At 43.1% G+C, this 23,325-nt stretch overlaps 1 protein-coding gene across 1 annotated transcript in view; it reads left to right on the plus strand.

The window, feature by feature from the left end:
- Positions 1–2,953: 2,953 nt before the first annotated feature.
- The window catches only part of LOC121283628 (eosinophil peroxidase-like), a 50,287-nt gene continuing 29,915 nt past the window's right edge, over positions 2,954–23,325 (plus strand). Inside the window, exons 1-7 of the mRNA XM_041198405.1 lie at positions 2,954–2,974; positions 4,766–4,839; positions 9,324–9,417; positions 16,575–16,750; positions 17,526–17,658; positions 22,078–22,207; positions 22,762–22,968. Of these exons, the coding sequence (XP_041054339.1) occupies positions 2,961–2,974; positions 4,766–4,839; positions 9,324–9,417; positions 16,575–16,750; positions 17,526–17,658; positions 22,078–22,207; positions 22,762–22,968 (828 nt within the window). The 5' untranslated portion in view covers positions 2,954–2,960. The remainder of the gene's footprint in view (positions 2,975–4,765; positions 4,840–9,323; positions 9,418–16,574; positions 16,751–17,525; positions 17,659–22,077; positions 22,208–22,761; positions 22,969–23,325) is intronic.

Below are 23,325 nucleotides of genomic sequence, written 5' to 3' on the forward strand. Positions count from 1 at the left end.
CCCTTGCTAGATTGGTGACCTTGCTGGCCTTTGCCCAAAGTGGAAGTAGAGGACATCACAGTGGCGTCGTCCAGTAAATGGTTCAGAGAGGCATTGCTAAATCTTGGGGCAACATGTTTCCTCCCTTTGGCAGTCATCAGTTCCCAGCAGCTTCCCATCCCTTGAAGAGTGCTAGCTCTGTGAAGGGGTGGCCTTTAAATAATGGCACCCAGTTTACTGAAAGAATGAGGTGATGGCAGGGCGGGCAAATCAGAGGACACCCACCCCCACCCCCACAGCCCCCAGCGGCCAGTGTGCTTCTTGGGAGTGCATATCTAATGAGGCGGGAATGGGGCAATACAGCACAAAAACCCACCATTGTAATCAGCAGGTAAAACATCCTTCTTCTCACGCACTACCACATCTAAGATGATTCCACCCTTTGTCTGACCATGCTAATATTTTATAAGTGCTGCTATGTCCACATGAGGAAGGGTAAAAGTTGACTCCCTATGATACCAGTCCAAGTCTGACCATAACAGGGTTTTTGTGAAATTAGAAAGATGAAGGTATTTCCTCAATGTCTATACTTAACCATTTATGTGCTGTTTGCAAAGAAATGAGTCTGGCAAGCTTTCTTGATTTTAAAACAAAAGAGGTTGGTTTTTACTGAGTTAAGAATCCACCCAGATAAAGATAGAAAATATTTAAAAAGGTAATCCTGCACATCTTGACCTTTCAAACCTACATTCACATACACAAGCACGCAAAAATTATAAGGTATATTGTTCATAGTTAATTTCCTAGCCAAATTAAAGTTCAAAGCTGAAAGTGTAAAAAAAAATAGAGTTCACTGTTTATGAGTCATTTGCTAGGATCTGTGGCTCTGGCAGAAATGCTTCCAGGTTCATCTTTAGATTCCAGGAATTGAGTTGAAACCCAAGTAAAATTGCAATTGCCAGAGACAATTTCTTTTTAAAATGCAGTCTGTCTTTTCTAAAACGTCAACGATTTTTGCACGTGAGTTTCCTTTCAATGAAAAATTCTCTATTTCTGCAATGGATTATAAACTAACAAGGAAAGGGCCTTGGCTTGAAGGAGCTTCATTACAGCTTTTCCAGACCACTCCTGTTTTAGCAGCTTGTGTGCTATATTAAAGATATTTTGAAAATTGTTATGTCAGTCACATGACCTCTCTCTCCCCGTAATGATTTCAGAAGGCATTTGTTTAGCTGATGTCTGAACTGATTGTGGCTTTTGTTTCATGGCTGGAGTGATTAGATTCTGTAATGTCCTAATCATTAACTCCTGAATAAGTCATTATCCATCTTGATGAAATAGAAAAACAACTTTCCCAATAGCTATTGTCCTAGTAGACTTCTGTCTCTGTTTCAGAGATAGCCTTATAGAAATGCAAATGTGAGGCTCATTCAATTTTCAGTAAATCCTTTTGAAGTAGTCCGTGACATCAGTAGTTGTGACATTCCGTGAGGTTTCCTGAGCATCTCTTAATTGTATTCCACACTGGAAACTTCCAGAAAATTGGACATTTGTTATGCCAGACTTCAGGTGACCTATGGCAGCCATCTTAGGTCAGTGTTTTTTCTTGTTTTTACAAAGTCGTTTTTAAACAATTCAATATATGTTTGGTCAGATAGTGAAATTGCAGATTGATATCGCTCATGCACAAGTCACATCATCATGACAGTGAATTGTTAAGTCTTCCTTCAGGGCTTAGCCAGCTCAATTAGTGGTGGTGTTACCAGGTTATCCTTGGTGATAGACATTACCTTCCCCAGTCAGAGTGACACTCAAAATGGAAGAGTACTGATTCATCAGCTGGGAGAAGATGATAGATGATAATCAGGTTTCTTTGTCTCTGTTTGACCTGATGTCATGAGATTTTATGAGATCCAGAGTTGAAAGCCACTCTGCTGCCAGCTCAACTAGGTCTGTCCTGTTGGTGGGATAGGATGCATGCAGGGATAGCGATGAAGGAGTCTGGGACATTAGCTGATAGGTATAATTTGGTGAGTGTGAATATTTCAGGCTATTGTTTGATGAGTCAGTTAACTCAAATTCAGAAACTGGCACAAGGGATTAGAAATCATATCTCCAGATTATTAGCCCAATCTTCTGCATTACTATTCAATAACATAACTGCTATGCTACCAGGCACACAACATAATACATGGTGCAGCATTTGACCAGTCTTAAGGTTTTGGGGAAGAACCGATATAAAAGTGCCAAAGAAGAGTTATGTTGGACTCATAATGATAACCCTGTTTCCCTCTCCACAGATGCAGCCAGACCTGCTGAGTTCTTCCAGCACTTCCTGTTTCTATTGCGGCAGTGTCTTGAATCATTTTTGTCACAGTTTCTTTTTACTATTCATTCTTGGGATGTCGGTGGTGCTGACAAAGTTGGCATTTATTTAGCTCCCTTAACTGAATAGCTTGCTAGACAACGTCAAAGGATAATTAAGTATCAAACACATTAGTGTGAGACAGAGACACATATAGGCCAGACTAGGTAATAACAGAAGGTTCTGCACTGAAGGCGCAGCCTAGTACCAAATGTTCCACCAGGAGGCGCTTGTGCTCATATGGTCCATGTTAATTAGGTGGAGGGGACCCAGTTGGCATGATCCTCACATAACCGGCAAGGTCACATCATTATATTAAGACAGCTCCCCTTCAAAGCTAAGGTGACGAATGCCAGTGCTGAAATTGTTAAGGATTGTTGAGATCTTTGCCTATAATTATTTCTACAATATCTGTTTCCAAGAATTGCACCAACTTAAAGTGCAAATATCCTCATTCCAATGGATTAAGTGATAACATATCTTACTAAGTTGATATCAGCTCTAGGTTCACTGAAAATCCAGTCAAACAGGAAAGTGTCAATTTTATGCAAATATTTAGACTAACAGAATCATATATAAGCAAATATTTCAGAAGTATTCTTACAGAAAGAAGGTGATGGAGGTCCAAAGGTGAGTGTCATCTGATTTTCTGAAGTTAGTTCTGTTTGAGGAGCTAAATTTGCTTGTGCTTTCTTTTTTGAATATTTGGAGGGACTGACATTGAGAACATTTACTATTTTGTATTCATTCTCAGTTTCAAATCTTTTGCATTGTTTAGAGATTTTATTTTTTCTTTGATTCCCCTCTGACCGGTGTAGTACTGAAATAATTTGTTATTCTTCTGTTTATTTTGTGCTGCTGTGCTTTTTACTATGTTTTGCACTTCTGACCACCGCTTTTAATGTGTTGCGGTGTACTCTTCTAATCATCTAATTTAAATCTTTGCATTTTTTCCTTCCCTGAATTTTAGAAGTCAGTTTTGTTCTTTATTTTATTTATTGAAAGCAAAATAATGCAGGTGCTGGAAATCTGAAATAAAAACTGGAAATGCTGGAAAAACTCAGCAAGTCTGGCAGCATCTGTGGAGAGAGAAACAGAGCTAATGTTTCAAGTCCATATGACTCTTCCTCTGAGTCATATTGGACTCAAAACATTAATTCTGTTTCTCGCTCCACAGATGCTGCCAGACCTGCTGAGTTTTTCCAACATTTTCTGCTTTTATTTTGTTCTTTATTGCTCTTCTAATTTGATCATCCTTTGAGGAACAGATTTGTTTATTCGTTTAGAAATATATTTATCCTGCATACCCAGCATGATATCTTGAAAGGTATTCCACTATTAAGCCACAGCTCCAATCCTTTCTCTGAATAGTTCTTCCTGTTCTTTGACCTTATCCCTTCTAATGTTAAATACCAGATTCCTGAATTTGATCATTCTGTGGGCGTTATCCCCCAAGGGTGCTACATCTCCAATGCCTTGTAAAAGCAAATGGATTGGGGAACGGAACGACAATGAGCAATGTAAGAATGTGCAGGAACATGGTCAAAGGTATCACAGGAGCGGAGGGAAACCTAAAATTAAAGAATGATGCTTGTGAAAAATAATGGGGTTTATATACAGCAGAAATAACATTTGTCTTGGTCTGTGTCTCGTTCTAGTAATTTTGCATGATTTGACATTATCCCTATATTTACTGCAGTATCCAACAGTTTGTACTCTTTGTTCAGGAATCACACTCTCCCTGACAGATAGCATAGTTTGTATATAAACTATACTGGGCATGAAATTAAGCTCGTGGCAAGAGTGGAAAATGAGTTGGAATGTATCGGCTGTTTGTGACACACCCAACCATATTTTCTCTTTCATTAGCTAAATTGGAGAAAAAAATTAAGTGGACTGTGTATGTTATCTCATCACCTCTGAGTATTAGAGCTGTTTGTATATGAATCACACTGTTTCTGACTGCTGGTACAGTTTGTAAATAAAGTACATTATCAGTCACATTGTCCAGTTCAGTTTTCATGTTCTTACTCCAGTAAGTGGGTGGGTTTCGCGTTTCAGTTTGTCCTTTAATCCTGACAAGACCTCCATGATTGTGTTGCTGAAGCAAACAATTACTATTGCTGTTAAGGTGTGGCTATTTTGGAAAATCCATTTTTTTCACCTGGAGATAAATAGGGAAAAATGAAAGGCAGTCAGTGAAAATCTGCAGGTGTTGCCAGTTATATGCATTTGTGTTTGTATCTCTCAATCTGTTCATGTCTCTCTGTATGTATATGCCAGTGTATGTCTGTCTGGATCGTTAAGTATATACTTCCTTGTAGGTATGTGAACCTATGATGTTGTCTGTTTAAGTCTTCTAGCTTTAACATATTATTGCTCTCTAGTCCAGTCCCTGACTCATGTTCTGATATCTTTCAGAATGGCATCTCTGTGGTCCCTGGGCATACTCCTCGCTGGATTGTTCCTGTTTCAGACTGATGGAGTTCATGCAGGTAAGAGACTGAACCTCACTCCCCAGATCAGTCTTGTGTAATTTCACTGAGCAGGAGACACAAAGACTGGCAATTCAAATCTTTCTCATGTAACCTGACAGAGTAGGAGAAATTGAGCCTAATCTTTAGATCTGTCTCACTTTGCTTCTGACCAGGTGACCCTGAGTCTGGCTGCTCCATCTCATTAAGATACAGGGAAAACTTCCTGTGACATGGTGTATTGGATTTTACTTACATTATTACTACTTGTCGCAGCATTGATCACAATGGGGGAGTATAGACATGGTAAGATAGACAGAAGGAGAAGAATGCCTTCTTAATGATACAGAAGAGCTTCTTAGTAGCCAATATTAAGTAAATGCACAGATGTGCTCAACGGGATATACAAAAGAAAACAGGTATTGAGTAAACATGGAGCAAAGACATGAACAGGAAAGCTAAAAGTTGATGTTATTGAATAATCATCGAATTGCACTTGACTCTGACTGGCATTCATATGGATTCATCATTCATTGCTTTGTTTAAAAAGCTTTTTAAAAAAATAAATTGACATTATTGATAAATTTGTCTAACGAGTCACATTCAAACCTGCAATTCCCACTCAAGTACATCATAACCTACTTGCCAAACAAATAAGCATTTAGGTTCTACTCGCCAAACACATAAGCATGAGGTTCTACTCAAGCTATTGGCATAATATGCCCAGGATATGATGGATATTTGCTGAGGTGAAATTACCTTGAAGTTTCCACACAAGTTCATTAGGATAATGAATCATGATGAGAATAATGAACGCAAAATCTCCCATGAATTAACATGATAGGTTAGTAATTTGAAGAGTCCATCGAACATCATAATGCAGAATGGGATTACCAGGAAATGAACTGTTCATCAACTTTTTAACAGAATGGCAGATCAGTTGATTTAATGTTCTTGATCTTATTTTTTAATTGGGTTCAATTAGCAGCTGGTTAATTAACTAATTATTACAGCAGAGCAGGACACAGGTCTTCCATACCAAGTGCTGATCAATTAACCAAATTCAAACTAATTTTCACTGAATTGAAAGTAATTTCCGCAGCAGGAGGAACAGAGTTGGGTCAGCGGCTTCAACTGGTTTCTGGTCACCAGAGAAATGGAGCAAGTGGAGATGGAAAGGGACTGTAATTGACAATGGAGCTGGGGAGGGGCTGTAATTGATGGTAAGGGAGGGAGGAGCTGTAATTGACTGTGCAGAGGAGCGGTGTTGTAATTGACAGTGGAGGGTGGAGGAGCTGTATTTGATGGTGTGGAGGAGGAGGTGTTGTAATTGACAGTGAGGAGTAGGAAGAGCTGAAATGAACAGTGGAGAGGGGAGGGGCTGCAATTGGCAGTGTAGAGGGGAAGGGACTGTAACTGACAGTGTAGAGGTGGAGAAGCTGTATTTGAGAGTGGGGAGGGGCAGGAATGGAAAAGAAATCCTAGGCAGTTTTTTCTTTGACTGATGCAGCTTTTCTCCTGGTGACAACATGGATTTTACAAAGGAAATCCATCTATTCCTATACCGCGAAGAGGAAAATAATGAGAACATGGATGTAGCTGGATTGTATAGTCTTAGATTGAGACCTCACCTAAGACATTTCTTCCCTATGTGTACCTCAGAAGGCTGGAGACTAATGGAGAAACATTTCGTCTGTTGCCTGAAGACCTTAATGTCATTTCCAAAAAGGAAACAGTGCTGTCTGCATCAGTGAAAGTCACCATTGATCTGAATTATTTTGTTGCTGAGTCCTTTCTAGCAACATCTTTTAATTTGCTTTATCAATTAGGCAGCTGCTCACCATAGCATCCGGAAGTTAAGGAGAGGTGCAAAAATCATATTTTTCCACTGGAGCCAGATAAAGAAAGAGAGGGAGAAATAAACTGGCAGAATTCCTACATTTGCGAGGAATGATTGACAGCACGCTTGAGAGGGGTCAAAATATTTTTTGAGGGTTTTTATTGAGATTTTGTTGAGGGCTACTTTTCTATTTTTGGGGGCTACATTTTGGTTTTCAGGGGCTCATTTTCCATTCTCACTATCTCCTTCATTAGCTGATGCAGTCACGTAATAATATTACCAACTGCATTTGTGTTGGCATATGGGGTATTTGGACTCACAACGAAGCAGAATTAGAAGAATTCAATAGAATATCTTCAATAATCATCATCCCTCCTTTAAACTTCAACCACAACACACAGGGAAAGCATTAATTTCCTAGACACCACAGTATTTAAATTGGCACAAGTAAACAACAGCCATAAATTAGCAACATAAGTTTTTTTTCAAAATAACTGACACACTCTTGTACACACAAAATGCCATCACCCTAGTCATGCCCTCTGTGGACTGGTGAGGTCACAGTTTATGCATTTCAATCACTTATGCACAAAGCTGGATGATTTGAATCAAGCAGTTGCTGCCCTTTTTACTGCATCTCACACATCAACCTCAGATTTAAATTTAACAATTGATCTGGCATTAATTGCTGCTGTGGAAGAGAGTTCTGATCTTCTATCAACCTTTGTATGTAAGGGTTTCCTAATTTCACTTCTAAACCATCTTCTTCTAATTTTTAGATTATGCTTCCTTGTCCTAGACTCCCTAAATTAATTGATCATTTACCTCATTGCATTTTCTGCATTACAACAGTGACTACACTTCCAAAGTAATTAATTCATTATAAAGCACTTTGTGATGTCCGAATGTCATAAAAAGCACTATAAAAGTCATTCATTACTGTTTGGGATCTTAACATATGCAGAATGGCTGCATGTTTGTTTCTAAAACAGTCATAGTACCTCAAGTAATTCATAGTATGTGGAACGCTTTGAGATGTTATAACACATAAATGCAAATCTTTCTTATGAGATAAAACTGGTCAGTACTAAATTACCCAATTAACATAGTGTTCATTACAATAGCACCAATTACATTTTATTCCACACTCTAAAATAATGCAGTCTTAAGCTAGAAACTCCACACATTTTTTGCAAGGCATTCATTACCTTGTTACTTCAAGTTTTCCAGACTCCCAGTTAGCGGAGTATGCCTTTGCTTTCAGGTTTAAAACTGTTACCTCTCCTTCGTAGCCCCTTTCTCTATTACAGCCTTTCCCCATTGCAGCCCTACCCCATTGTAACCTCAACCCATTGCAGCCTTGCCCCATCGCAGCCTCACTGCTTTGCAGCCTCTCTATCTTACAGCCTCTGTCCATCGCATCCCCTTCCCCTTGCAGCCCGTCTCCCCATTGCAGTCCCTCTCCCCATCGCAGATACTCTCCATTTCAGCCTCTCTCCATCACAGCCTTTGTCCATCTCAGCTCTTCTCCCCCGCAGCCTCTCTCCCTTGTAGCCTCTCTCCCTTGTAGCCTATCTCACTACTGTCACTCTGGTGCTCAGGCCTATGTGCCACCATTTACTTTTTTGCTGCTTCTCCAACCATAGGCTCTCTTCCATGTTTGCTGCTGATAGGCTCACTAATGAGATGCAATTCAGCCTAACAACACCAAATACGGGAGAGAAATAGCCTGTGGTTGGAGGAGCATCTCCTCACAGATTCTGTCACTTCCACACATGTATGATGACTTTTCTCTCATTGGTTGCCCCTGTGATAGAATTTTTCAGCTTTTTGAAAGCTTTCAAGAGCAAATTTGTCCACTGCCCCCATTTATTTCAAACTCTACTGCTTGTTGGCCATAAGATCTGGGTCCCTAGTCTCCTCAGCACAGGCACTTATCTCTCCACCCACAGTGGAGGGATGACGCACTTCCATTCCCATTTTCTCATTCTAACTTTTACCCATTGTCACCACTTCTGATTCATTAATAACTCCCTCCAAATCGGGTGTCTGCAGGCTGATACTTGCACAGGAAAGATACCATGATGGAGCTGGTAGCAGATTCTGGTGAATTAGATGTCATCAAAATATCTGGCCTCTTCTTGCAAGGCCCCCTCTATTATGTGAAAGACAGAATCCTGTGCAAATTTTGACACTTGCCCTTGAATAAATAGTTATTGAGCATGAGGGAATTGCAGAACTTTGGGAGAGTGCATGAAGCTAAGACTACCAATGATAGGTGTGCTCAATCTTTATAAGCCTTATATTTCAATTTAATTAATTGTCTCCCATAGCCTCTCCTCTCTCTCTGACTATTTCTATACTCTATTATTTTCTTGAATTAGGTACTTATCCTCAAGTTATGTTGTCTTATTTTCCAACCCAGTATATAAGGAAGAAGGCAAAAACGTTTCAGAAAAAGGTAGTTTAGTTTCTCTTTAACAGAGGCAGCTCCATGTACTCACCTTCTTGCTCAATCCTTCAAACCCCTCTATCTCCAGAAATGCATTTATGTATCTCTTGGTCCCGTTTACACCATCTGTCTCATTGCAAAGCCAATTTCAGATTGAAGCCACCTGGCGATTCTCAAGATGTGTTACTGAGAGTCATTGTGTTTCTGTTGTAGTTGATGAGGAGCCCCTGGGCAGTCCATTCGTAGAAAGAGCTGTACATGAAGCCATTGAACTCGTGGACAAAGCGTATAAGGAGACCAGAGCTAAGTAGGTTCTTTAACTTTGTAACGTTGTCATGTTGGTCTCTCCATGAAGGCCTTAACTCATTGAATTCAGGTAGAATAAGGATTATCATATTCAGAATGAGAATAACAGTGTTATGACCGGTCCTGGACGAGATCGCCAATTTGTTATGACTGGGATGGGACCCCAATTTTGGTATGGTCCTGGCTGAGGAGGAATGAGCTGGCTCACCTCTTTATTCAACAACCTCGTTTGGTCACAATAAGGTTAGTTTAAAAATTATTTCCCTGTGGATATCTTTCCCCTGTCCAAATGTATTTACATTTTAGAAGGAGCCAATTTAACCAGGCTTTCTTGAGTCAAAGAAAGGGTAAGCTTATTGATTACTAAGACTCGAGGAAAAATAATAAAATGACACAACACACATCAGAAATGTGAAGAGTCCAAATAAAAGTTTTAAAAAATGCAAAGCAGTCCTTGGTTTGTCCATGAGACGCATGTTGTAGCCATTAAGTTGGGTGATTTCGGTAGAGCTGACTCTGGCAGATTCACAGCCTGTTGGAGACACTTGTTGGCTTTTTCCAGGGGGAGGAATCTGGTTCTTTCTGCAGGGTAACAGAAGAACTGTCCTTTTTACTTGTGGTCTCTGCCAGAATACACTTGTGTCCCAGCAAATTAGAGAGAGAAAATCACCTACTTGTCTTTGCAGGGGTGAATAACTGGTGTTTCTTCTTTTCTGTCACTCACAAACACTAGTCTGCAGCCAGATTTTCTTGTGTATTCCCAGAAGAGGGAATAGTCATGTCTTGTGCCCAGAGTCAATTTTTCTTTCATCTCAGGACATTTTACACTATGAGATATAAATCAACAGGAAATAGATGTTTGGATGATTCCTGATATGTGAGAATCAGTCTCCATTGCCTCTGCAGACACAGGAGATTTAAAAAGTCTAGTCTTCTGCATTTTCCATATCTTCCTTTCACACCTACGTGTATCATAACAGCACATAAAAGGTGTGCACTTGGCGGGCTGCACTTTGAGGGGAATTCGGAGGTGAGTACCCAGTAACGTTGGGCAGCTCTCGCCAGAGTCAGCTGTTGGACTTCAAGTTTGAGGAGCGTTGGGGGGGAGCGGGGTCAAGAGCAGCCCTACTGTTGAAGCGACTTGTTGGGGGGGGTTGCATGGGCTGCCTTGTGGTTGAATATAGTGCACAAGCATTCAGGGTAGGGGTAGTGTGATCGAGGGAAGTGGCCATGCACTAGGGAAACCTGTATAAAGTGACCATTCCTCTGCAGCTGAGACAATTCAGACTCAGCCACATTGACATGCTTGGAATCGGGCCTCTAGCTTCTCTGTCCACTCAAGCAACGCAGAGGTGTGAAACTGCCACCAAGTGCACCAAAGCTTTTCACCCACCCCAGCACAGACCACATTTTAGTGGATTGCAGAACAGTTGGATGACTGGGCATGTTGTACAATCTCCTCGCTAAAGCTGGTCATGGAGCAGTCACTGGTGGAGGCACTCACAGTCCCTTGGCAATGTAATTATCCCAGTTTGGACCAGTCTCCCCCATGGCTCAGGCTAACAACCCAGTCTTGCGTTGTGGGTTAGGAGAATGCCTGTGCCTCAGCTGAAAGCACAGTGTGCAGTCCAGTGGGTAAAGCTGCCACCAACCAGTCAGGTGGAGTGGGGCGGAGGTGGGTGAGGTTTCAGGCAGCCGTGCAATGCACTAATCTCTGGCCATCCAAGTGGTGGCCAGTACTCTCCGGGAAGCGTTAAGGGGCCTTCGCACTTAACCAGGACAGGTTCTTAGTACACCCATTGCTCACCACATGTCTCTTTCTTTCATCCTGTAGGAGAAGTACATCAGGATCATGGAGGCTGGTGAACTAGCTGTACGTCTGATGGCCTACAGAGAGTGAAGACAATGGAGGAGAGAGCGACTGAGGCTCCAGGCTGTGCAGAGAGGAGCAGAAACCTCTGGAAGAAGGGGCGGCTGGGGCTCCCACACACTCCGCCGAAGACCCATAATGAGCCAGCACTAGTTGGTGCCAAGTGGCAGCCAGGGTCTATAGATGCTGCTTGTCATTCCTGCAGCTGACCAAGAACCAATTTCGCTGAAAACTGCGCATGTCTAGGGAACTGGTCGGTCACATCTGCCACTTACTGCAGGATTTGGTGCCACAGGGACATGGAGGGCATCCACTGCCAGTGGCTGTGAAAGTGACTACGGTGCTCAATTTCTACACCAGTGGCTCCTTTCAGGGCTCCACAGGCCACCTCTGTGGATCTCACAAGCCTCCACCCACAAATGCATCCCTGAGGTCACAGATGCCATCTTTGCGAGGGCACATAATTTTGTACATTTTGCCTGGGACCAGGACAGCCAGGATGCAAAAGCGATTGGATTTGCTCAGATCTCGGGTTTCCCACAGGTGCAGAGCACGATTGATTGCACTCACCTCGCATTCAGATCACCTTCACAACATGCGGTCAACTACATCAACCGCAAGGGCTTCCACTCGCTGCATGTGCAGCTGGTGTGCGACCACCAGAAACATCCTGCAGCTGTGTGCATGGTTTCCAGGGAGTGTCTACGACACCTACAGCCTCAGTTGGTCACAGATCCCTGCAGTCTTCCACAGTCCACAGAAACTTCAGGGTTGGCTCCTCAGTGGAAAGGGCTACCCACGGATGCCATGTCTGATGTGCGGTGGCCTCAGACTGCAGCAGAGCAACAGCATAATAAGGCTCACAATGCAACCCACAATTTGGTGGAGCAGACCATCGGGATGCTGATGATGCAGTTCCAGTGCCTGAACCGGTCTGGTGCAATATAGTCCACAGAGGGTGTCACGCTTCGAAGTCATCTGCTGGACCCTTAACAACCTGGTGCTACAACGGGGTGAGCAGCTGGCTGGGGAGGAGATGGAGGAGCTGCTTGTCTCCTCCATTAAGGAGGACGCCGACGGGGATGAGGGCGATGAGGTCCTCGAAGGCAATGATGACGGAGATAAGGCTTGTGCACTGGCCAGGCGAGGCAGGTGCACTCGGGAAGCCTTCATAGCTGCCGGATTTGTGGAGGATGATGACATGCAGTGAGGTGACCCCATAGATCCTCACATTGCATCTGTGAACGCTTGACTCCAGTCTGGCTTATGTCAACGCCAATACCCTCTGTGAGAATGCTCCTATCATGGGGACGTAGTGGAGGCCCTAGTAGTCGCTCAATTACAGGAGGATGATGACAACATGCAGTGAGGACACTCCATAAATCTCCACATAGCCTCTGAGAATGTCTGTCTCATGTCTGGCGGAGGGCAACTCACTTGCGCTCTGTGATCAGGGTCATATCATAGGGATACAGACATGAAACTTTAGATGCATCTGATGCTGTGCCCGCCTTCAGCACCTCAGGTCTTCAGGAGATGGTGCACAGCATCACTGGTCGCAGATGCTGGTGTGATGGGGGCCAACCCCACCTTAAAGGTGCTGAGAGCACACAGAGAGTATGAGAGAACTCTGTGGCTCCTGCCCACTACATTCTGGCAACAATGACCAGCACCGCCAAGGTGCAGGCATCAGTAATGTTTCCAGAGAGTGTGAGGCTGGACCATCACTTTGTTCTGGAAGCTGCACAGAGCACAGGGAAGAGGCCCTGGACTGAGACACTTGTCTTTTATCTTGTGTGGAAAGGTTTCACATCTGAGTGATGAGAACACTGCTCATCAGAACGAGGCAGGGAGACATTCTTGGGAGTTTATTGACAACAGCGAACATTATATACAAGTGATTAACGCCCGTGCCCAGACTGTGCAAGCAATTCTTCTTAACTTTCCTAACCCTGCTGCCACATCTTGGTGCTCCCCGGACATCAACAGCAGAGGTGGAGGCAGCCTGTTTGTGATGACCTTGACAGTTGTCCTCTGGAGGGCCCCAGCCTGCTTTAGGGGCCCTGCTGTGTGGCAGTAGCACCCCCTTTGGCCTGGATAACTGGAGCTGCTGAGGTCACAGGGAGAGGGGATTTGGATGGGCCGGACACTCCCGCAGTTACCTGGAAGGGTGGCCCCAGGGTATGCAGCTGCTGATCCTCCTCCCTATGGGTGCCCAAGGGCTCCAGGCTGACTCCTTGAGGAGAAGGGGTAGCTGGAGTGAGATCAATCTGTCCCGCACCCGTCTTACTTACACACTGTTGGAGGCCAACTATGGCATCAGCAATGGAGTTAAGCCCATGCAGCAGTGCAAGAGCGACATCCTGGACCAAGGTCTCTGTGGCAGCTGCCATCCTATCAGTGTTGACCTCAGTGTGTTGGCATGCCAACGCTATCATCTCAAAGTGAAGGTGGGTGGACTCCTCCATCTTGCCTTGCAATCCGAGGAGTGCAGCAGACATCCCTTCCTGATGTTCCCTAGCCAGCCTTTGCAGCTCCAGCAACTGAGGCATGACCGAGTGCAGAGGCTCATCATCTAACCGGACTCAGTAAATTTCTGACTCCAGCAGTCCCCTGAGAGCTGGAAACCTGGGTAGTCACTGCCTCCACCTGCTGTGGATCAGACAGTGCGATGTGCTCAGCAAATTGTGACCCCGAGGCTATTCTAAAGCTAGGTCCCACCGAGCTGTGTGTCTCTGTGCTGGTGGAGGGTGTGGGTGGGTGCTGTGTTGGGACTTCAAGGTGGGTGTCATCAGATTCCTCTTCAGAGGTTTCTTCAGGTCTTGATTGGATCATGGGTCATGGGTCAAGGACTCGGTCGGCTGTTTCCCAGATGTGCCTGCGAAAGCAAGGAGAGATAATTAGTGCATGGCAGTGGCCTGTGAAAGAGGACATAACACTCACAGCATGTTTGTCTGATGGATGTTGCACTGCTGGATCCTCACTTGGTAGAACACTGCCGACCTCACTGTCAGCACAGGACTGGTCCAGATCATCACCGGCCAGCTAGATGGCTCTGTTTTTGATGTTGATGAGCACCTTGATTTCAGGCATCCCTCCACCAGTCTGCAACCTCTCCCTGTTGTTGTGTGCCAGCTTGTTCTGCATGAATAGAGATGGAGGCAGCGTAAGCAGAACGCCTGCCAGGCCAGATGATAAGTATGCCTGGCATGTATGGGGGATAAGTGATCCTATGGATGGGATGAGGACAATGATGGTGTGTGTGAGAGAGTGAATGGTGATGTCCTTTGAACCGGCAGTGAGTGAGGGCCCTATGGATGTGTGATGGATTTTTGAGTGTGTAAGTTGAAAGTGATGAGAAGAGTGACTTACCCTGGAACAGAGGAGATCATTCATCCTCTTGCAGCACTGTGTGGCTGTCTTCTTTGGAAGGGTGTTGGCACTGACCACTGCTGCCACTATCTCCCAAGCCTGGTTGGTCACGCCGATGCCCATCCTGTGGCCAGAGCAGTGGTAGAGGACAGCACAGCGGGCCTCCATGGCATCCAAAAGGCATTCCAGTGACGCATCGCCAAACCTGGTGGCTGCAGTCTTGATGCCTTCTTCCCTGCAGTAGTCATGAACTGGAAGCACTGAGATGTGTGCACGCGGCTGGACTTTAAATATGGTTCCCGGCGTGATGAAGCAGTGATGTGATGGTGGGCAGATGAACGAGAGCCCACCCGCTATGGAAATGGCGTGTTTCCCTGGAATGCATAAATAATGTGACAGGATTGAGACGACACGGCGTGATAACCTGCCATCGTGGCCGGTGGGTAAAACATGATTTTACCTGCCCGCTACTGCACTTAGTGCAAATCTGAGAAGATTCCGTGCACTGACTTCTATGTTAGATTCTCAATCTGCATTTACAGTAGGTGAGTCTCTGTACCACAAGGGGAGGCCAGAACGTTTACTCAGTTATGTTCAATCCACTTTAACTTTGCTCAGATTGATATCTGTTATCTTTAAATGTTTCGGGCTGTGTTTAATGGCAGCAGCATTCCCAGCCAGAGTGAAGATGATTGTTGAATCCCCCTCTTAATCATGCCTGGAGGCTGCACTACAGTGAGCGACTGGGATTGATTTTACATACACCATCTGTACGATGTAACTATCCTCCATTCATTTGGCTAGAGAAATCTCCCAGATTTTATCAGAAAATGTTGCTGTAGCTTGACTCATGAATTCTGACTGCCGTGATTGGCAGAGACTTTTTTTAGTTGACTCACTACAGTAAATGGAAATCCCAGGCCTTATTTGGGGAGCTGCTCACCAATTGGGTCAGGAGTGGACCAAATAACTTCTCAAGTCTCCTCCACTATTCGACAAGATCATGCCTGAACTTGTACATTAACTCTACTCTCCCGCCATACCCCATATCCCTTTACTGAGTCCCCAGAAATCAATCAATCTCAGTCTTGAATAATACTCAATAACTGAACCTGCACAATCATCTGGGTTAGAGAATTCCAAAGATTCACAACAATTTGATTGAAAAAAAATCTCTCCGCATCTCAGTCCTAAATGGCTGACTTCTTATTCTGAGCCCTGGTTCTAGACACTCCAGGCAGGGGAAATAGTTCTCTGCAACCCTTGAAGAATTTTATACATTTCAATGGGATCACATCTCATCTTTCTTTACTCGAGACAAAATAGGCCCATTCTACGCAATCTCTTCTCAGAGATCAGCCCTCACATGGGGAATCAATCTAATTGCACCCACTTTAAGGCAATTATATCCTTCCTTAAGTAAAGAGACCAAAAGTGTACACAAAATTCCAGGTGTGACTGCGTCAAGATTTCCTCATTCTTACAATTCTACCCACTTGTAATGAATGCTAACACTCAATTTGTCTTGGTAATGACTTGCTGTACTTCCTGTCTTGCATGAGGACATACAAACCTCACCAACATTTACCAGCCTCTTGCCTTTTAAAACATATTCTGCTTGCTATCATCCTACTGAAGTGGACAAAGAGACACCTTACAACTTTATATTCTATCTGCCATATTCTTGACCAATCAAATACCATTTTGTAATCTCTTTCCATCCTCCTTGTAGCTTATTTTCCCACCCAGCTTTGTATCATCAGCAAACTTGGATATATTACACTCGATGTCCTCATCTAAGTCACTGATCAATGTGTTGTACCACCAAGCTGTTTACTGTAACAGTGTCCGTGTATTTTAAATCAGGACCTGAATTCCCGATTATCTCCATCTAATCTGAGTCTATCCTCTTCCAGCCAAAAAGAGCGGCTGAGCAAAAGATCCTTGAGTCCCGGTGACCTCCTCCGTTTCTTCAAGCACCCAATGGCAGAGACTAGGATTGCAGTGCGGTCTGCAGAGTACATGGAAAATACACTGCGCCTCATCCAACACCGAGTCCATCGAGTTCACAAACGCTCACTGAATGCATCAGGTCTGTTGGAAAACAAGCGAGGGAAGCCTGGAGCAAATGCTTAAGTGTTTTGATTGGCCCAGACTCCTTATCTCATTACCACTGGGTTCTTTCTCAGATGGGTTGGCTTTGGCAATTATTTTGACTTTGCAAATCTGTTACAAACTGAGCCATGCAGGAATGACATCCATTCAGAAAAGCAATGTCTGCACGAGGATGGTGCAGATAGGGGCCAGGGTGGTGAGTCAGGGCAGGATAATGCTGATGATTGAATTCAGAGTTGCTGTACAGCCCAACCTAAGGCAAGTTATCCAACATTTTACTGATTCCCTCAGTTCTTGTTTTCATGTTTCAGATTCCTACGCTGAGGGTCTACAGTTAGTCTGTTATTGCTGAATTCTGTCACATCCTTTCAGCAGCAGGAGGAGAGGGTAGATTTCCTGTGAGGGGCTTTTCTATTAGACAAAATGGTGTCAGTTCCATTCGTTCTCCAATGTGAGAAGCTGTACACTCACAAAAATTTCCTGTAAGCAGCCTGTTTGAGAACAGTGGAGCTCTCCTATGAGTGGTTATGTGGATCAGAGATCAAACAGCTAGTGGCACACAACAGCAGGCCATACTGTAGCTCAAACCAACCAACACAGAACCTAAAGTGTGGTGATAATACTAGGAATTTACCAATTCTACCTGTCAGTGCTCCAGCTGTAACAGAAAGTCAGATTGTTGTTTAATTGATGCAATTTGTGTGTGAATTTTTCAGTGATTGGAGCTGACAATGAGTGTATGTTTCCTGCAGATTTGTTAACAGCGAATGACCTGGACACCATTGCACAAGTCACAGGCTGTCTAGCCATACGTCAGCCCCCAGCCTGTAAAAGTGACTGTTTTTCAAACCGATACAGGACCTTCACTTCTGTGTGCAACAACAGGTAGGAACTGATGATGCTGGTGACCACTGTCCATTCTACCTTAGTGATTTAACTGCTCAACAAATGCAACCATTCAATAAATGTTTCTATCTTGATTCTGATTAACAAGACTCAGAGTAAAGGTACCCCTAGGGAGCAGTGACCGTATTATGATTGTATTTTACCTCCAGTTTGAAAGGAAGAAGAGTGGGTCTAAAACTAGTATTTTAAACTTAAGTAAGGCAACTATGTGAGCAAGAAAGCTGAGCTAGCTAAAGTGAACTGGGATATTAGGCTAGGGGATAGGTCAATGCAGAAGTAGCAGCAGACATTTAAGGGGATGTTTCAAAATACTCAGAGTAAGTATATTTCTACTATAAAGTAAAATTCTAAAGGGAGGATGTACTATCAGTGGTTAACTAAAGAAGTTAGGGAAAGCATCAAACTTAAGGATCTAAACATGCAAAGATGAGGCAGGTCAGATTATTGGTCAGAATATAAAGAATGGCAGAGAATGACTAAAAGGTTAAGCAGGAGAAAGAAATTAGAGTATCAGTGGAAGGCAGCTAGAAATGTAAAAAATTGATAGCAAGAGTTTCTGCAGATATTTAAAAAGAAAGAAGTAAAGTGAGTGTTGGTCCTCTGGAGAGTGAAGATGGGGAGTTAATAGTCGATAATAAGGAAATGGCAGATGAAATGAACTCATATTTTGCTTCTGTCTTCACTATAGAGGATACAAAAAACTTTCCCGTAATAGCAGTAAATCAGAAGGTGGAACGGAGAGAGAAACTTGGTGAAATTACAATCACCAGGGAAGTGGTACTGAGCAAACTGATGGAGCTGCAGGTCCTGATGGACTTCATCCTAGGGTCTTAAAAGGGGTGGCTAATGGCTTAGTAGATGTATTGGTGTTAGTTTTCCAAGATTCCCTAGATACTGGAAATGCTTCATCAGACTGGAAAGCAGCAAATATAACCCCTCTATTGAAGAAGGGAGGGAGGCAGAAAACAGGAAACTATAGACCAGTAAGTTCAACGTCTGTCATGGGGAAAGAGTTAGAATTGATCATTAAAGAGGTTATAGCTGGGCACTAAGAAGCAAGCAGCTTCTGGCTCCATACATTTTAAGCACCAGGCAAGGCAGCCAGCAAGACAGCTTCAAACTTGGCATGGCAACATACTCCACTTGCCTCACCTCCAGTTTTCTATTCAGCCTGCTGACCAGCGTCTCAGTCTGACTGATTGAGAGTGTATGCACAGTCCCAAAACAGCTTTCAGGATTGCCAGATGTGCAGGATCATGGACATTGCACCTAATAATTGTGCAAAATCCACAAACGCTGGACTAAATCCAATAAGTGTAATAACAGTTTGTAGACTAAATAACAACTTGCATTTATAAAGTGTATTTAGCATTAATAAAATCCTAAAGTGCCTCATGGAGTTCTGATGAAGCAAAATGGACAAAATGATTTGAGGTTCATGATGTTGGAGGACTGAAAGTTTTCCTGGGGAGCATTGGATTAGTTGGCACTGGAGATGTCAACGGCATTGGCGAAGGTTTCAGAATCATTTGAGCTGATGAAAGGACAGAGTCAGTCCATGGCCGTGCAGGACCGGAAATTCCCACCCCAAGTCAATGGACCTTTTGCTGGTCTGTCAACCTTTCCGCCCTGACTACAATGATTCCCACTATGGGCAGGACCAAGAAATCCCCAGACCATGTGGGGACAAGGATGTGGGACCAGAAATTGAATTTGGAACTGCATTGGCTGTTGAGGTCCCTAGCAGTTTGTCTGAGCCTGAGACAATGGGCAGGGAAGGGAGGCTCTTGGTGGTAAGGGTTACAGGATTTGGGGTAGGGACTGAGAATCACAGATTCGATGTGCCCAGTGTTTTTCTGGGCAAAGTGCAAACCTTCCAAGAAAGGACATTGGACAAGGACACCTGGTATCACAGAGGAAATGCATTAGGATAAGTGATACAGAAGTACAATTAGCTGTTGTCACCAGGTTTATCGATGATCCTATTAAGGAGCAACATGTAGGTGAATAAGAATTGAGAGATGGGGATAGATTTTCTAGGGCCTCTGGAAATGATAAATATAGGGTTTGAAAGAGAAGGGAATGCCCCGATTCTGGAACTAAATGAGGAAATCCTTCTACGTTGGACAATCAAGAAGTATTAGAAGAGGATTGTTGATTGTAAAGGTTGGTCAACAAATAGGTGAGGAAAACAAGGATGAGTTACGCACTGTGTTTGCAGTCTCAAAAATCTTCTCACGATTCATGTTAAGGCTGATTTGACGTTATTGAATTGATTCAAAGAGGAAGTTTTGGAAAAGAAATGGACAGCGACTTAGGAGTCAACGATACAATCGGGGAAGGAGAGAGAAGTGTATTCTTTGAAGTGTGCTGATGTTAGTTATTTTGAAAAGAAAGAGACCAGTGCTTGAAGTGAAGGAACCTTTTTCAAATCTGTCATCATTCCCACAATGTTTAAAAAAAAAGCACTAATACAAAAGCAAAATGCTGCAGATGCTGGAAATCTGAAATAAAAACAAAAAGGCTGGAAATACAAAAACCATGCTTGACACTTCAGTCTCAGCAAATGACTACACATTTCCAACGTACTTGCAGTTCTTCGGCATTGTCTGTCTTTGCTCCTGCCTCAGCTTTTAAGCTGCTGAAATCCTCCTCCATGTTTTTGAAATGTCCAGATTTAAATATCCAATGCAGTCCTGGCCACCATCAAACCTTGCTTTTCCATAAAATTGAGCCCACCCAAAATTCTGCTGCCCATAACCTAACCTGTTCCAAGTCCAATTAACCCATTAACCTTGTGCTGCCTGACTTGTATTGGTGCCTGCTCCACAATGCCTCAATTGTAAAGTTGTTATCCTCATGTTCAAACCTCTCCATGGCCTAGCACTCCTGTAACCTCCTCTAGCTGCTTAGGTTGTTTGCTGTGATAGCTGTTCTTGTACATTCATCTAATGTGTTCCGCTTGGACATTTCCAGAAACCTGAGGTGCCTTTCCAGTGATGAAAGTGCCTTCTGATAGTATGCAATGTGAACAACACCATGAAAGGCCTACTACGATTGAGTCAGAGCTTAAATTTGCAAACTTGCTACATACAGTGGAATATATCCTTCACCCCTCTTTGCCTGTTCCCCAATGCAGTAGATTTATGGCCCCAGGATGATACTCTCCTTACAAAGCAAGCCAATCATTCCCTTCTCCTATTAGTGCTGTCTTCATCTTAGTTGTTCTTCTATTAACATTCTTGACTTCACTACTTCCTCTGATCTCAGATGGAAGTCCAACATTGCCTCAATTGTTAAAGTTGAATTTACAAAGAATGGCTTCATACATTTGTGCCAACCCCTTATTTTTACCTCAACAATTCTTAAGTATATGAAATTCAAGTCTGAGAAAGAAATAAAGTCTACTTTCATGTTCTTTTGCCATCTTTCACAATCCTGGACAATAAACACTCAATTGACGTTTCTCCTCTCAAGGCGAGTTTCGAACTTCTCTCTGTCTCAATCTTTTCAAACTTTTGTTTATTTTATAAAAACAATGATTAATATCCCTTTAACCTTTTCCTCTTGTTGCTTATAAACTCTAACTACATCATCCTACAAATTCCTCCTCCTTAATCCTCACTTTGTTGAAATCAGGATTTATCAGACTATTACTTACTCTAAAATATTCCTTTCCTGGACTCAAAATTATGGAATTCTTTGCTTATCTCTGTTTTATATAATCTAAAGTTTTAAAATGCAGGTTCGAGATCACGAGATGATGACTTCTTATTTTAACTCATCCTACTTCCTATTTTCTTCATCCTTGGCGTATACAGTCTTGTGCTCTTGGTCCTGCAATTGTGGTGCTTAATAATAAAAACCTAATTGATTGTTGAAGCTTTCTCCCTATTTAGAAATCTTTATGGCTCCGGATACCAATAAATGAGTTGACATTTCATGCTAAGGATATCAGCTACATTTGATCGAGGCTCATATGTGTTACTGTCTTGTGTATCAGGTTGGGGTGTGGGTGCTATAAGAACAGTTGCTGATTGGTTTCCTGTTATCCATCCTGCCTGTTTCTCCTTTGCACAGAAATCAAGGGAAAGGGAGATTAGCTGTGTTATATAACCCGTTCCCAAAATGAAAATTAGCCTCTAGGTGTCTACACCAGGAGCAATAATCATTTCTGAATTTTAATTAATGCCACTTCTGTTAATTGTTAAGTTAAATGGAAGCGAAACTTTCTGCAGAAAACCTTCAGCTGCCGTTTGTGAAGCTGAAATTCAAATGTTACCGTCCGTCCTTTAGTTATCGAGGTGAAACTTGCATGAGTTTTGTACAGATTGTTATATTTTTGGATCAGGTGCATTGGAGGAAAAGAAATGAATGTTTTGTTTCCCTGATTTCCAGGGGGATGCCTCGCCTGGGAGCGTCTAACACAGCACTCGCCCGATGGCTCCCTGCTCGCTATGAGGATGGCATTTCACTTCCACTGGGCTGGACTTCAAATAAAAGACTATCACGATACACTCTGCCACTGGTAACTGTTTACACAGAAGACAGAGATAAATCTGATTCACTGTGGGATTGATAAAAGAGGTTTCTGATTACTGTCAGTTGTAGTGAACACCACCATACTGGGGACAGGCAATGAGGTGCATTAGTACTGGGTCCTTTCACCTAGAGGTAAATCCAGCCCAGTCAGATAGGATGAAGCTCTCTTCTCTCTTCTCATCCTTTAACATTCTTTTATGGGTTATCTTTGTATCGAGTCAACCCAGCTCCCTGTGGTTTCAGGCACAAAACCACTCCTTAGTGCAGTGATAACTGGCTGTATGTTTGCAGCATTACTTGGAAAGGCTGCAATGCTCATTGGTGCATTAAATGACCCAGTAGTGAGTCAGGATAAAAAACATCTCCTCCTATTGGGTGCCTCTGGAGCTGCCCTGTTCTGTACGGTGTTATTATGTCTTCGGCTTTAGTCAGTGCCCTTTTTGATTACTAACCTGTCATAGTGGAGCAGCAAAGGTGGCTCAGTGATGGATAAACCTTTTCTTGTTTTTATGTAATGAATGTTTTACACTTCTGCTCCAGGTTCGCGAGGTGTCCAACAAAATCCTGAGAACACCCAATGAAAATGTGGTCTCAGATACAGAAACAAGTCATTTGTTTATGCAGTGGGGTCAGTGGATTGATCACGACATGAGTTTAAGTCCTGTATCTGGCAGCCTCCAAACCTTCAATGATGGCATCGATTGTGAAAGAACATGCGTTCAGAGAAACCCCTGTTTCCCAATAAGGGTGAGACCTCCATTCTGTTTCATTCTGAAGTAATGTTTGAGTTTTTGCTGTTGTGTCCAGGATAGAATGAAAGAAATCCTGGATCAACAATCCATCCAAGTGCTATTGGACAAAATAATCCCACAAACACAAAATTGATAAGAGATGCAATTATGTGGTTTTGATGGTATTGATTTGAGGGATTATGTTCCCGAGCACAAAGGGGTAAAATGGGCCAGAAATTCCCACGTGTGTGGTTATTTACAGAGATCTCACAGGTCGCTAAGAGAGCCCCCAGCTTTTTCTCAAGATTTGTTTTTTATTATTTATTCATGGGATATGGGCTTCGCTGGCTGGGCCAGCATTTATTGCCCATCC

This window comes from Carcharodon carcharias, chromosome 10, assembly GCF_017639515.1.
Source record: "Carcharodon carcharias isolate sCarCar2 chromosome 10, sCarCar2.pri, whole genome shotgun sequence".
NCBI classification, from domain to species: Eukaryota; Metazoa; Chordata; class Chondrichthyes; order Lamniformes; family Lamnidae; genus Carcharodon; species Carcharodon carcharias.